This window comes from Oryzias latipes, chromosome 10 (genome assembly GCF_002234675.1).
Source record: "Oryzias latipes chromosome 10, ASM223467v1".
NCBI classification, from domain to species: domain Eukaryota; kingdom Metazoa; phylum Chordata; class Actinopteri; order Beloniformes; family Adrianichthyidae; genus Oryzias; species Oryzias latipes.
Genome location: NC_019868.2, coordinates 24,619,971 through 24,636,314, shown reverse-complemented (window position 1 = coordinate 24,636,314; position 16,344 = coordinate 24,619,971). Strand labels below are relative to the sequence as shown.

General features: G+C 35.9%; 1 protein-coding gene across 1 annotated transcript; it reads right to left on the bottom strand.

Moving 5' to 3' along the window:
* Positions 1 to 1,810: 1,810 nt before the first annotated feature.
* On the bottom strand, positions 1,811 to 15,110 carry LOC101157305 (plastin-3-like). Its single transcript, XM_004073550.4, has 16 exons — positions 15,009 to 15,110; positions 11,937 to 12,005; positions 10,565 to 10,716; positions 9,274 to 9,403; positions 9,062 to 9,194; positions 8,886 to 8,967; positions 6,919 to 7,084; positions 6,708 to 6,847; positions 6,436 to 6,531; positions 4,793 to 4,979; positions 4,645 to 4,723; positions 4,445 to 4,565; positions 4,241 to 4,374; positions 3,383 to 3,506; positions 3,178 to 3,302; positions 1,811 to 3,065 (listed from the first exon to the last, which is right to left on the bottom strand). Exons 2-16 carry the CDS (start codon positions 11,995 to 11,997, stop codon positions 2,933 to 2,935), a joined length of 1,863 nt encoding a protein of 620 aa, XP_004073598.1. The 5' UTR covers positions 11,998 to 12,005; positions 15,009 to 15,110; the 3' UTR covers positions 1,811 to 2,932.
* Between the last annotated feature and the right edge of the window lie 1,234 nt (positions 15,111 to 16,344).

The window sequence follows — 16,344 nt, the reverse complement described above, 5'->3', positions numbered from 1 at the left end:
CTGAAATATCAAACGATCATAATAAAAAGGTCAATATTTTTTTATCTAGAAAAAAATATTCCAACAAGATGTGATGTCGTTTTTTAAATTCCAACATATAGCATAAAAAAGACCCATTCTATTGTCTTCAGTTCTATAAATGTCAATAGGCTTGAAGCTCTGACAATAAATACAACAGATTTACTTCACTGATAGATAAAACATCTTTTGTTGTATGTTATATCAATTTCTCTTGAAAATTTCGAATATTTCAATTTTATCTCTAAAAAACCATACAAATCTTTTTGATAAAAACTGTGAACATGTTTATTTAAAATATTAATCTTACATAACAGCATACAAAAATATTGAAATGATCTCACTTTATTCCATTTATGATTGCTCAATTTCTGTATAAAAGGCAACAAATTCCCTTGAAAAAATGTTTTTAATGAAAGAGAAGGAAGGTGCAGGTTTAGAATTTCAAAACAATTAAACTTAGAATAACAATAGAAAGGTTTTACATCACAGTAGCTAGAGTAAAACTGTGTAATGGATTACATTCAGAACTAAAACGATGTCCAAACATTAGTCAGTTTAAAAATAAGTACAAAGACATGGTTTCCAATCTGAGCCCCATGATGAATGTAATGAATGCCAGGTATTTATAATGCAATATACTTTGCTTTGGTTGTTTTTGGTGTCAAAGTTGAATTGATAATAGGAACTAGACTTTAATAAACTTTTGGTTCTGCCCATCTCTTTTTTAAAAATGTCATTTTTCTTAAGTTCTGTCAAATGGACACTTTTTTACAGGAACAATGATTGAATGATTATCAGTGAATCCATTGATTTTTCTTTTTTTATGTTTGAAATACATAAATTGAACATAATATGGGTGGGATTCTATAAAATCATATCTTCACTTTTAAGCCATTAATGAAATACCTTTTGACAAACTTAATTTTTAATGGATTTAATCTGTCATGTACTGTTTGTTCATGTAAATATATCTATATGATTAGGAGTAACTTTGATGTCATCATTTACATATGTATGTGGATATATGGAGATGTCAGATGTCCAAACAACAAGGTCCAAAAAGTCCAATAACTAAACACAGTACATCGCCAGCAAGCCCAGATCAGGAACACAGGCAACACTGACGGCTCAAGGAGAGTCCCTTATATATTTGTGTGTCTGATTAGCAAAGTGAAGGCAGCTGTGACTGCACAAACCAAAACAGACAAAATGAGAAGAAGAAAAAACATCAAACAAGCAAAATATGAAATGAAAAAGATGTGTCTCTGTATGTATATGTATGAATGTTTATTTCTTTATTGTCTTTTACTTTTTTTTAATTTTTTCCAATTTATTCATTACTAATTATCCCAAGTTTGCTACATATTTCTTTTGTCTTATTTACCTTGTACTATTGTGCACTTTTTGAGCTAAGAAAACAACAGAATGGACTCTGTGGGACAGGAAGAGAGGAAGGGGAAGACAGAAGAAAAGATGGAGAGATGACATCAAGCAGAAGGCAGGCTGCATGTGGACCCAGAGTGCCCAAAACCATGATGAGTGGAGAAAGATGTGGAAGCCATCTGCCATCAGTGGCTTGACAGGCTGCTGCTGATGATTGTGCACTTTTATAAAAGGAACAAATATGTATAAAAAAAGAGGATAGCATCTTTTAAAATCTGAATTTATGCTGATATTAAGCCTGTTTCAGAGCTTGATATCTTTAATTTTGTGTTCTTAAAGCACATCAGACATGCATGGCAGAGTATAATCACTGAAGTATAAAACTTACAAAAACAAACACCAGGCACACTTTGAGATAACATTTTATTCAGAAGTGTACAATGAAATTGTACAATTTGTTTTTTTTTAATTTGATGTTTCCTTTTGATAACAAAAATTTGTGAGACTGTGATGTTTTCTGCAAAGGGGAAAACAAATATAAATATCTGTTTCAACACATTTTCAGCTCAACAGAAAAATGATATTCAATAAATTGAAATGGTTAAGACAATATTTTTACACTGAAGAGCATAGCAGTAGTATTTCTCACAGCAGTTATTTTTTTAACCCTTTGAAGCCTGAATTTATTAGTTAAAAAAATTAATGTTTTTGCTTTTAAGTAGATGCTAAATTAAGGTAATTTTGGAGCTTAAGTGGTCGGATATTTATTTAGGGTTAACAGGCATTTTATTTTCTTTACAAGACATCTCATGGATTTCATGTTTAACAGAAACTTCATGTGCAAACAAGCTGCTTTTTCATTTTGTTTCAAGGGCATTTTATTCATTTATTTTTCATTTCTAACAAAAAAACTGTCACTATTAAGCCTTTTTTCTAAAAAAAAAAAAAAAAAAAAGCTGAAATAAAATATTTCCTGTTTCTGTTCAAATTTGAGCTAAATTCATAAAGTGTGTTTTGAATGTCTGTCTTATTAATGCTTTATTCTATTAGGGAGTCTATTAAATGTAGTCAAACTGGAGCAGCACTCGAGTTTTGGTCAAATACTTTAAAGAAAACGAAAAATACGACATCTTTTGCGATTACTTTTGCTTGAGCAGAATCAAAGGTTTGTAATGGCTCTTGGTATTCAGCAAGACTGATTGCAAAAGTTCATGAAAACATGAGAATGAAAATCATTTTTATTCCTTAACAAGGTTTTCTAGACATTTTTTTTGAGGTATAAAAATTTGGTAACGCTCATCAAAACCCCGGCACAGATCATGGCTTTTATTTTAGAAGAGAATGTTCTGTAAAGGGAGGAAGTTGGTGCCATGGGCAACAATTTGGATAATGAATGCCTTTTTCTGTCAAAAATGAAACGGGCAGAAAAATTCCAGTCAGACTGCGACACCATCCATCCACGCCGCCGCCCCCCCCCTATCCTCATGCCTCCCCAGGCAAAGATGGACAGACGCCGTTTGCTGCTCCTCTACGCCCTCTTCATGCCTCTCCCCATCAGACAGGCAAAGATGGTCATCACCATTTTGGGTTTGACTTCCACCAAATCCTCGGGCAGAGCGTAAACTTTAGCCCCGATTTTCCTCGCCATGGAGACCGCATACCTATAGAAAAGGAGGGGTCACAGTAAAGGTCACAATATTACATCTTTCCAACAACATAGTTGCATAGGACAGTCAGTTTTAATCATAAAAAGTAAAATTATGGATTTATTACTTTGCATTGTCCAGTTTGTCTGCATTCGACTCTGCGTCTCTTTTTACCAACTCGAAGTTCACGCTCTCCGGCTGTATGGCGTCAATGAGGTCCAGAACTGGAAGACTGGTACTGATAGATTTGTCCTAGAGGAGAAAGGTCAAACTCTGTTAACACGAATGTCAAACTGTATAACCTAAATCACAGTCCAGTATTTTTTATCAACCTTAAAGCTTTTGATGGATGAACTTTTGTCAGCTTCGGCCAAAGTCTTGTTGACCCAAGAAATGATCAGATCATCTCCAGCCACTTCTCCGTGTCCCAGGTCTTCAAGCAAATTTAGAGTGTACCTGTGTGAAATTCTTAGATTTTTAATCTCTCAGATTTTCCTCCTTGTTCTACATAAAAAGCGATTAAATCTCTGTTAAACCTACAGCACCCTCTACCTGTGCTTGGCTGTACTGCAAGACAACCAAAATTCCCACATAAGGCTGGGATACTCAATGACCCACTCTGATAAAAATGTTTTAATCATGTTCTTGAAGGACTTATCTAAAGAAAACTAAACTCAAAATAGCATTCCAGAGTATTTCTTTATTCAAATCATAGTGAATCAGGAGCAGATGAAAAAATGCAGTTGGAAAAAGAGCTTATTTGTAACAAGGAAACTACGCTACCATCTCCCTGCTCCGCTCCATTGTGATGCATTCGCTTGCAGATAAATAGATCCATGCACGTCTTTGTGTTCCTGAACAAGAATCTGGATCAAAACTGTACGGCTGGATAGCTCCAATTTGTAAACAGAAAGCTCTCAGCAATGTGAAGAGAAGTGAGGCATGGTTGCTATAAGCCAACAATCCAGCCCAGAGGCAGTTTTCTAATAAACTCCTGCCGTTCTGCAGAAAATAAGTCCTAAAAAAATAAATAAATTAAATCGACAAAAAGGGTTTTTAATTTAGCCTTAAACAGCATCATCACGATTAAAAGACCACGAGGAACGCTTTGAAAATAAATCAAAAACAGTACAGTAACCATTGTCAATAAATTTTAAAGTCGGATTGGGACTTTAAAAATGACTTCTCACCTCCTCATCAGCTGCCACATCAGCGCCAGAGTGAGCATCTCGTTTCCATCGTACAGGTCCTGCCCTCCGATTCCCACCAGGGAGAATCCAGCCTTTTGCTTTCCCAGCTCCACTGCGTAGTTGCAGTTCTCAATCTGTTGTCCAGGAACAGATCCATTAATCTCGTATATGCGTGCATTTTCTACCGTGTCTTTGTGCACTGACTTTCTTTAAATGTCCTCCTCCGACCCCCTTGAACGGCGGATGGTTGACTCTGTTGTTCCAGTCCACCTTCACCTTGATCTTTTCATAAAGCTGTAGGATCACCATGGCGTCTTGCAGATCCCTGCATGCAGACAAACATGGGTTTCATGCAGACATTTCATGGAGCTGCTGAAGCTTGTTGCAGACGGAGAGGCTCTGACCCGTAGATGTAATGGACATGTGGAGTGACCCCGAGAGAGTTCATCCAGTTCCTGAACGTTCTCTCCTCCCTGGATTCATCTGAGAGACAAACAGCTTGAGTGTTTGGACAGAATTAACTACCGGTAAGCCTTTTCCATCCTCGCTCACCCTCAACAATCCACTCTTGGTTCTCTGGTTTGGTCAGAGCCGGGTGCTTGTTGAAGAGCGTGGCCACGAAGGCCAGGTTCAGTTTGGCGTTTCCGGTGACGACGTCGGTGGCCGTTACAAACTCTCTGCAGCCCAGACGTTCGGCCTGCTGCAGCATGAGCTCAGCCCTTTTTTTAAGATCTTTCTCCTGGTGACAGAAAAAAAAACACGGATTACTCGGTTAAATACCAAATATTTTTACCAAAAATATATTGGTTTATTTCTGATATCCTTCAAGGTGAAGGTAACATTAAAATGTCATAAAGGGTAAAGAAAGGGCAGTATCTTCAACATTTACAGCCAAATGGAATTCTATAAGCACATAACTCTTTTTATACAGATTTAATGTTTGAAAAATGTACATTTTTATGTTGTAGAGATAAGAAAAAAAGCTGGTAAAGACCTGATTTACTTGCATATAAATGTATGCAAAGCCCCATTTTTTTTTGCCATGCTCTGTCATAATCAGAATTATTCCTTAAGCAATTTCCTAACTAAAAAAAAATCCCTTCTTTAGGTTTTTATTTGTGTTTTCCAAGACCAAAAGGTGTCAGTATCCCTTATGTCAAACAAAACAAAAAATGTTGTAAATAAGATTAACTTTGGAGAGAAAACATTTAACCAATACTTTAATGAACAAGTCTTCTGTTTTGAACAGAATTTTTGGGATTAGAGTCTTTTGCTTTAAGAAAAAAAAAGAAACAAATGTGTCTTTACTATTGTTTTCAAGCCCACATATTGCAGTTCATGTTGTATTCATTACCCTAGTTATATTTTGGTTTTTCCAAACATTCTCAACGTTTTATCAAATGTACTACATTGCATTATTTAGGAATAATTATTTTAAAGCATAGTTTGTAGGGTATTTCTTTTTTTTTTTTTGAAAATTAAGTGTATTGCTTGAAATTAGTTTTAGATAAGGTTAACTGGAAATCTAACAAAAAACCCTAACACCAGCCTAAGTCTACAACCACAATCAAAGTTTTGTTGACCTTTGACCTCAGGAAGAGACCACCATTAAACAAAACTTACCTTTAGGCCCAACTACAGATATAAACTCCAGCTAACTCATTTGCAAAGGTACTTTGGGTGGAAAAAAATGTTTTTTTGTTGTTTTTTTTACTTGCGCTAGCACCACGCTCTCGCATTTCCCTGGTGGTCGCACATTTTCTACCTGAACATTGTAAAAACTTCATACATGAATCCCTGGCTCAAGCGAAACAAAATAATATGAAATAAGATATGAAGATATTAGGAATATGGCCGCACTTAACAAAAAAAAAAAAAAACCTCTGTTGCCGAGGAAATCCAAACATTTCCTTTCGCCAATTCTTCTGAAAATTACACAGACCTGTTCAGGTAAAATTTTCACATAAAATGGTTGCTAGGGAGTTGCTATGGAGATAAAACCAAAAGATAAGCTGCCATTAAAAAGAAAAAAAAAGTCACATGCAGGGTGACTGGGGCTGAGTGGAAGACTGAGGTGCTAGCAGCAGCTGCTCAGCCTGTAGCACCTGTGGACCATACAACGCCGCTCACGGCTTCAATGTTGATTTAAAATTAACTGAACATCAAGGAGGAGCTGCTCCTTTCCTTTCACTTACATAGAGACCAGTCATGTCAATTTCAACTCGAGGAACATCTTCTTTGCTGCCGTCTGGAGCGATCTGCTCCAGCAGGTGGAAGTAGACTTTAGAGTCCTGTGCAGACACAAAAAAATGAATTCACAACCACAGCTGTTTATAGATTTTTGTCCCCAGATATACATGTATGAGCAGGCAAATTCACATGACTATGCAGCATAAATATATCCTGTAAATAAATGTTGAATTAAGTCATTTACACATAAGCAAAAACTCTTGGTCAACTTTTGCACCTTAATGTCTGCAGAGAAGTTGGTGATGGACATGCCGACTGTCTTCAGGTGGAAATTGACCCACCGCAGCAGCAGCTCCTCAGGGCTGAGCTTCATCAGCACGTCCAGGCTTTCTCCGTCCTGAAGCAGAGCTGCAATGGCTGCACAAAGACGGAGACACATGCACGATCATCTGTGCACGTTTGGGTTAAGATGCTCGGAGATGGCGTACCTTTATTGCGGCTCAGCTGTATCTTAGCAAACAGTCCTATCTTGATGATCTGCCAGAGGAGCCCCAGCACTAAGTGGGGTTTGCCCTCCTTTAGGTCCTGAGCCCCGATGTTTACAACCTGGCAGCCGATGGCTGAAGCCGAGTTCAGAGCCAAGTTCAGATTCTCCTGTTGAAGCAGAAACCATCAAATAATCTCCTGATGCAACAACTTCACAGACCAGAGCCCTCAATGAGGGACAAAAAGGTGAATCCAGAGTCTAATCCTTTTTAGTAGCATATAGAGTCTTCCCCTACGGTGGCCCTGAAGTCCAAATGAAATCAACAAATCACTCAACTCAAAAAAACATGATAATGATCACAACAATTAAAAACAAATTATAAAAAGTTTTAAGAAATCAAGAAAAAATTCACACAATTCACAAATAAACAAACAAAAAATGAAAAAAAAGGAAACATTTTTGAAAATAATACTAATTTCCTGCAATAAAAGTGGTGGGATAAGCTCCAGCAGCCCCGTGACTCAGAGAGGGAGAAAATAGTTTTAGAAGATGGATGAAAGGAAAAGTGAAATGTTAACCTTTTCCGTTTTCTTTTTTTTGACTTCTTAACAGTCAATTTTATTTCCTGAAATTACTTTTCTTTCAAGTTTTTTTTTACATTTTGATTTCTAAAATGTGATGTTTTTTTTGGTGTTTTTTGTTTTACTTTTTTTATTTGTTGTTCTGATCTTTAACATATTTTAATGTTAATTGATTTGTTGATGTGAGGCCACCGTATTTCACAGTACAATCACCTGAAACCTGTAACTAATAGTGCTCAACAAGCAACAACTAAAAAAACTATACATTTGATTGAACATTAGTAAAAACAGACGCCTCTGAATCCGTCTTGTAACAGACATCTTTTAAAATGCAGCATATTCTTATATTAACAAGCTCCAGCACTTTCTATGGACATGTGGAGGCAAATTAAAGACCCACTCCAATGAAAATTGTGTTTTTTGTCCTTGGGGGATTTTTCTGACACTGGTGGACATGTCTTAATTATATTTAGCTCAAAATTGAATTTCTTTCTTTAAATTGTTGTGAATCGGGAGCAGACAAAAAAATGCAGTTTGAAAAAGATTGTATTTGTGGTGTAGAAAATATTCTAGCCAGCAACAGAGAAGGAAAGGGAGGCGGGGTTGCTCCACGCCAACTGTCCCACCAACAACTCTTAGGCACATCTCTAATGAAGTCTCGCTCTGCAGAAACTATGTCCTAGACAACAACACAGTTTTTTGGATTTTGGCTAAAAGACCACTGGGAACGCTTTTAAAATAGATGATTGGAGTGAGACTTAACCCTTGTGCTATCTTAGATGACCCCACCCTTACATTGACGTGTTATTCCTACCATGACAAAGGTGGATAAAGGTGGAAGGATTTCATGTAATCCATGGACACAAGTGAGGTTCACAAACCATTGAAGAAAAAAGGTTCAGAGCACTGTCTAGTGGGTCTAGATGACCCAATTCCCAATGTTAAAGTGCCTAGGATAGCACAAAGGTTAAAAGTAAAACCTGCAACCGCATTAAGCTCTGTTCCAGCAGAGGGCGCTCTCTACATTTACAATTTTCCATATGGGAACAAAATTATGGATGCATATGCTTTATTGTGAAAATGAAAAAGTGTTTCAGGTATTTACTTTTATTTTGAAGTATGAGACACGTATGCTTCCATACAAAACAGAAAATCAGAATTTATGGGGGGGGGGTCACATTTATATGTAACGAGCTTCTAGCAATGTCAGTTATGAAACAAAGAATTAAAAATACATATTTATACATATATAAATCAATATATTTTATAAACTGAACTAAATCACACACAAACTGATCACATTCCCTCATTTTGAAGATGCTTTCTGATTTAAAAATGTAAACAACTCCTTTAAAATACCATGTGCACCTTCAAGGCACAGCCTCACCTGTGTGGTGAAAGGGGTGAGTTTCTTCTTGTTGATGGTTCTTTCATCGATGGTATCCGGCACAGAAAGATTGATGAGTTTGCTGCATCACAAACGAGAGTAAAAAAAAAAAAAAACCATATAACCTTCAAAAGAGTTTTTAAACCTGCCAACAAGCTACTCTGAAAGACGTTTACCATAGCAGAATGCCATCCGCCACGGCTTTGAACAGAGCCCCGGTGTTGGGGTTGATGGGCACAAAGTGCGAACAATCAGGATCCTCCCCCAGAGCTGTGTTGATGTAGTTTGTGAAGGCGAAGCGCTCCTGTTCTAAAGTTAAAGAAGCAACAAGATGGTCAGAATGTCAGGAAGTTTGAGGAAGATTAGTGGCCGCTGTTGGAGCTCTAACCAGAGATTGAATGCTGGGTTCCTTCGCTGGAGATCTCACTCGTGCCCCCGATGGCTACAATGCCTTCTTTCTTGTTGAGAGCTTTCCGGAAACCCTGGGCCATGCGGTCATCCTTCATCTCTTTGAAGATCTACATGAAGACATGGACACAACATTTTACATTTTATTCTTATAATCTTGTTATTTTTCCCAAAGATCTGGTCTAGATTCAAATATATTAGGTTCAAAGAATCAAGAATCCGAAAATTTAAGATGACCTCTAACATCCAAAAAATAAAGGAAAGAAATATACATTCCAACACTTTAAGCACTTCAGATTAGAGTACAAAAAACAAACTTGCATATTAGTTTTTTATGTATAGAGAATCTAATTGTATAGAAGCATATTGCATTCAGTTAAAAAAAAAAATTTTTGTTCCATTTTTACACGTCTATAATTTAGTGCCAGCAGTTATTTATTTATCTAATCATTCATTTAAAATGTATTTATTAATTTATTGGCTGCTGTCAATTGCTGCCGCCGTAAATGAACCAACAAAAACCAAATTCCTTAAATTAATTTTTAGAATTTATATTGGGTACACCGGAGTAAACTGAATGCAATACTCTTCCATAAAAACTGTTCAGTATTTTGAAAAATAATTTTACTAAACTAGAAGGAGCTGCATTTCCAGAAGAAAATGCAAGGCTGAATGCTATGTTGCTGAATGAAAATAAAACTTAAAGGATAATAATTGGCACAAAAAAAACACTACTAATAATACTAAAATAAATAAATGATTAAAGCTGACCATAAATAATGTGAAAACAGCACCATAAAAAAGTTGTTTTTGTGAAAAATGCAAGCGCCAGGTATTGAACCAGTAAAGTTGTGCACCACAGTCATGCCATGACACCACCAACCAAAAACAGTGCATTCTGGCATCCAGGAAAACATGTTGGTATTTAGGAAAAATTCTAGTTGACATTGTCAAAGCAAATCAAAATTTAGGACATTTAACTGATATTACTCTCAGTTTACTTTGGGTACCACAAAAACATGGTATTTTTCTGCTTTTATCAAATAGACTGTTTTTTTTCACAAGAGGGGCGTGATTGCTGGTTACAGCTATAAGATGAAGAAAAACTAAAATAGAACAATAACATTATTCATACTTTTAAAAAGTTACATCATGAAGTCACAAAACTGTAACTAGGATTAGTTTTTTTTTGTTTCTTAGCTGATCAGTCTGTGATTTTCTATATTGAGTCAGATGGTTAGTTAGTTAGTAGGTTAGTCGGTGTTACCTACAGTGGTGAACTCGTCAAAGCTGATGCGGCTGTCTTTGTCGCGGTCCAGCTTCTGCAGGAGCTCCCTGATCTGGTATCCGGGCAGCGGACAGCCCACCTCGCGGAACAGGTCACCCAGTTCTTTCGCACAGATGTAACCGTTACCGTCCACGTCTGCGCACAGCGGGGGAAGGCAGGGGAAAAGAAACAACAACGGTCAGTACTAAAATGATGGCTCTTTTAAAGTCCCCCCTTACTGAATTGCAGTGTCAATACAAAATAATAACTATTCTTTTATATCTGTATTGTTTATATGGAATCATGTCTGTCTCGTGATTCAAAATGGGTTTTATTTTGAATTATGAGACAGATATGCTTCCATATATTGAAAGTACATTTTTCACTGCAAACAATTTGATCCTTGCAAAGATCTCAAACCTTGTTTTTAGACAGTTAAGATATTTTACCAGGTTTATTAGTTTAGTTGATAAATTATTGTCTCATTAAGACATATAGAAATAAGGAAATTATTATTAAAATTGGTCTAAATCTTTTTGCTCCAACTCTTGACAATAGAAAAACTTGATTTATAATGAAAAATAAAAATAAACTCAAATTTGACTGTAATTTTGGATTCAATTTCAAGGATATTATATTAAAATTCAATAAATATTAGGCTGGCATTCATTGTGATTATTTTGGAAATCAAAATTCAGATTTATATTTTATGAATGAGTGGTACTATTAAAATTTATGGGGATTTATTTTGAAAGGCCAATGTTTACTAAGGTTGCATTCTCATTTTAGAATAAAATAGAATAGAATAGAATAGAATAGAATAGAATAGAATAGAATAGAATAGAATAGAATGCCTTTATTGTCACTATACACATGAACAAGAAGAGAGCCGATCACTGTTCAGTGAATACATGCATAAGAAAAGGAATTTCACAAAAAAACGTACAATTTACAAAAGTACAAAAATGTACAGTAAAAATATTTAGCTAAATAAGTTCTAAAATGAGTCATTTCCACTAAATACACTAGTTTTGTGTCACTAATCGCAATGAACTATAATTAAGTACATTAAAAAAAATTAATAATAACTATTTGCTCAGAACTAAAAAAAAACATATGATTGGGCTGAATAGAAATCAGATTGAAATCATTCTATCCTCCAGTTGGAACTCCTTGTTTCTTGATTTTGATATCATTAGATAAGATGGCTTGCTGCATGGACGGATCATTTTAGTACTTTGTAGTTATTTTCTTCTCACAATTGTTACTCTTTTTCCATTTGTAGGCTACCTCTATTTGCTGTGTGATCAAAAGATTTGAGGAAAATAATGAATCTATGTGGAGATGGTGACCGCAGGGCATCGATCTTAACTCACCGACTTTCTTGAACCCTTCCCTGATCTCCTCGATCTCCTCGGCGCTCACCTTGGCAGACATCCTGACACCTGTGGGTGACGCAAGCAAATGCAGGTGTGAAAGAAGAATCCTGTCACTGCAAAACTGAACCTTAAGGATGTAAAAAGACTTGCTTCACGAGAAATTGTCTTACTTTCTGTCTTATCAAGAAAGTTTTTCAATAAGTTTGTCTTAGTGACTAGATTTTTTTTTTTTTTTAAATAGGGACTCTGGATAAAACCACATTTCTTAGAAAATCTGAAATGAATAAGAATGTTTGACCTATTTTGATTTAGTTTTTGCAGCATGTGAGGGACAAGAGTCTTTGAAAACATAAGACTGTAGTTTTATGTTTTCATCTTTAAGGGTATGATGTATATTCGTGATTCTTACCTGTCATATGGAGAAAAGTTTTTTGTTTTTTTTAATTATAGTATAACTAGATTAGTAGCAGCGCTGGCCTATATGCCTTTAAAAACAAGTACAGGATCTAAAAAACGTGAGAACTTCATTGGACTCCAGCACACAGATTGGTTGACTCACTGCTCTATGAGCTTCATCCATAAGGTGCATTCTTTGTTTTCATTGTCGCTGCAAAGTGCAGCCTGGAGCTAAAGTGCAGTTCTGCAGCAGCAGCACTCTGTTAAAGTGAGCCAGGAAGCAGACAGCCGCCTGCTTTAATACACAATGCACAAATCAACACTCATGCACGCTGCCATCTACAATTTCTTACAACAAAAAAAGTTGTTTTTATGATAGTCCTGATGGACCAGGGGTGTTTAAACGTTTTGCAAAGAGGGGTGGATTTGGATAAGTGAAAATGTGTTAGGGCCAACCAATCAGCCTGTATTCTTTGAACATTTCTAGTAAATGAACTATTTAACAATATTTTTTCTATTTCTTCACATAAAATAGAACCATATCTACACACAATTTTTTATCAAAAATTAATGTAAATTTTATAGTGTATTTTAACAAAAATAATAGAGAAGTCTTTCTATAAAGAACCTTTTGTCAATATCAAATCTGAAATGATTCACGATTAAATGCCAACTGTAAACTTCCAAATATAACTCATGTGAAGAGGAAAAGGACACAAATGGTTCTCTCATTCAGAAGTCTTGTGGTTTTATTTACCAAATCAAATGACTCTGTTCTTCTCATTTGGCCTTTGAGGATCTGAAGGTCAAGCAGCCTCATGTCGTTGCTTTTTTATTTAATGAAGCCAATTACAATAAAACAAAATTGCAGTTATTAGAAAGTGCTGGGAGCCACATATCATTGATTTTATGACGGGAAACTGTGGACCAGTAGAAATTTGAACGAGGGCCGCATTTTGCCAGATTTTGGTCACGCAAGTGATAGATTATGATAACTGTTAGAATAATCCTTGGATCTTGCTATATAGTTTAATTGGAGCTACACCTAGATTTTTTTAACCTTGTTTTGACCCTTTCTTTGCTTCGTTTGTGTATTTTTACATTTTTATTTTGTCTATACAAGTTTAATCGTTTGCTATAAAGCATCAAATTTGTCTGATCTCAATTTTTATGATTTTCGGTAAAAGCATACAAAATGTACCACCTGAAATTGATCTTTTGGGCAGTTTCAGGTTTATTGTGGGACAGTTACAAATATGATGGGGTTGTACGAAGATAATGGATGTTAACCATTGTCATAAAAAAACAGTTTTAAAGATAATTTAAGGGAGCTAATTGTAAAGATTTTTGTTTTTTTTTAAAGCTCTAAAAGGCCCCAGACGACTAAGAGTTGATAATTTTACTTCCAACTGGTTTTAATCATGAACTGCAAATGCACATTAGAGGTCAAAGGTGCATGGTTTTAAGCATTTAATGCAGTTTGGAAATGTAGAAAAAAGAAAACGATCACATATGTAACTGCTTATTTGTTCACCAAAAAGCAAAATGAGATCCTCCCTGATACCAGAGAAATCGTTCCTCCATTTCCTGACAAACATTGATAAATTCTTTTTCTGAAACTTCCACCCTCACGACCTCCTTTCTCCTGCCTGCCTTTTTTATGTTATTTAACTTTTATTTAACCAGGTGAGCTATGAAGAACATGTTCTTATTTAAAATAAGGACCTTTCTTGCAGTTTCCAGTGGTGACATGGTTTTACCAGCAGCATGACACATAAACAAATAAGCTAAACCTTAGAACCAATGTGCAAATGTGGAGGTTGGAGCTCGTACCGGCACACACTTATATAGTCAGGCGCAAGATTGGTGACAAATATGGATCAAACTGTCCGCAACAGTTGGACACACAGACAATTGTTGGTTCACCGGGTCATTTGCATGACTGGTTCCGGATCTGATTTGTTTAATTTCAAAGTGAATATGATTCATTGTAGTCTTTGGCTTGGTTTAGTTTTCAATCTTCCTGATTGAAATTTAAACTGTGGATTGTTTTTTCCTGCTATTATTTCTAGTGATTTGAAATTTTAAGAAGAATTTTTGCATTATTTAGACTGAACTTAATACTGAACTCTGAATATATTTCAATTATCTGTAAATGAAATAAAAACTGTTAAACTCTGTAACATTGATGCCCTCAGGCAGACTGCAGGCTCAGGACACACGTCTGTGTCTGGAATGACGGTGCGTTTCATGACATCACGGACATTCCACCGCTCATTAGGAAAAACAAATAAAAACCCGCGATTTCCTTTTACATATTTCAGAAAAATGTGTTTTACATTGATTTTAAACGTTTACCATTTTCCCTTGATGTGTTTCACATTTGTTTCTAACTATTGCCCCCGATTTGGCACCATAAGTAACTTATTTACAATTTAGAGTAATGTAATTTAGGGAAAGCTGTTGAAAATGTGTTTGTCCACACATGTTTAAGCCAAATAAAAACAAAAAGAGGTCATACAAATTTTGAATAAAACGGTGAAGTGTATAAAAAATAAAAAATCTCTCGCAGTGATTAATAAATCAATTTTTTTTCTCGCTCTTGAACGTCACACCAGCCTATGTTTTTAAAGTGGGGAGATAAACGCCTTAGACGCTGCTCCATCTTCTTACCTGCTGGAATTCACTGAATCCACCCTGGAAATGAGTTCCCTCTGTCGGCCTGTCGGAGCTCTCGTGTCCCGTTTTCTTCCGCGGACGCCGCCCTCTGTAAGGAGGTGCTACGCCTCTTCCCAGCACCTCCTCCTCCACCTCCATGTAGTCCTCCTCATTCCACAGGAGAAAAATGTGTCTTTCTAGATACATTTGGGGACATTTATTCTTTACCTAAAACATAAAATATTTTCCTTTTTTTAAAGATATTAATAGAAAAATCAAGTTTGACAAAAATTATACACATTTTTGCAACAGTTTTAATGTTGTTTTAGGGAGCTGGAAGCTTAACGAGTGAAATTATATGTTTGTTCTTCTCTTTCCTTAGATTTCTTTGAGTTCATAGTAAAAAAATAGTTCACCTTTTTTTTTAATTCTCTGAATTTTTCGCTACTGACTTTTTAAAAGAATTAATTGTCTTTGGTCAGTAAATTATTCCACAAATTACCACCCTTTGAATTGAACTAAATGAGAAAAATGTACCTTTTGAAAAATGTTTTTGTACTTTAGAAAAACCAGAAGAGGTTTAACAGCATTATTGCCATGCTCCATCAGCTCCAGCTACAACAACATCATGCCTTGTAGCATCAGGCATGTATTTAGACAGCCACAAAATGTTACAGCTGGCCAGTTGGGGGGAAAACCTAAGGCTAGAACTGATCCAGCACAGGTCAAAAAAGATTTTGTTAACAAAGGTTGACACAAACTGTGGAGGAGAAGAACCCATAACAGAACCCAACAACTAGACAAATCCATGGGACTCTCCGATACTGAAAACAGAGAAGACCCCTCCTTAAAAATGAAACCTGGTTAGAAACAGCTGTGATTGTCTCAAGGACAGGGCATCCAGGAGAACCTCCACAGAAACAAATAAAAATGTGATAAAAACAAGGGACAATTCACAGCAGAAAAGGTTTTAGGTCTTACCTGAAGTAGAAAGAAAACCTTAATTAAACCTCAAAATTCCCCAACAACTTTCAAATGTTAAAAACCAAAAAAAAAAACAATCCAAATGAAATTCCTCAGAGCAGAGTTAGTTACAAAAGAGTTGCGACATGCTTTTCACAGGTCTCAACTCCCCATCCAGCCATTTTTTAATGTTTTATCAGTTGGAGAAAGGCCTCATAGAAAGATGCTGTTTGTTCTGATGGTTAGATCGCTCACAACAATCTTTTTTCTTTTTTTTTTTGAGAGGCTCAGGCATGGATGGAGTCGTGCATGTGTTTGCTGTGACTTATTTCCATCAAAATCAAACATTTCTTCTGGTTTTTGCATCAGTTCTCCTCAGATGGAAACA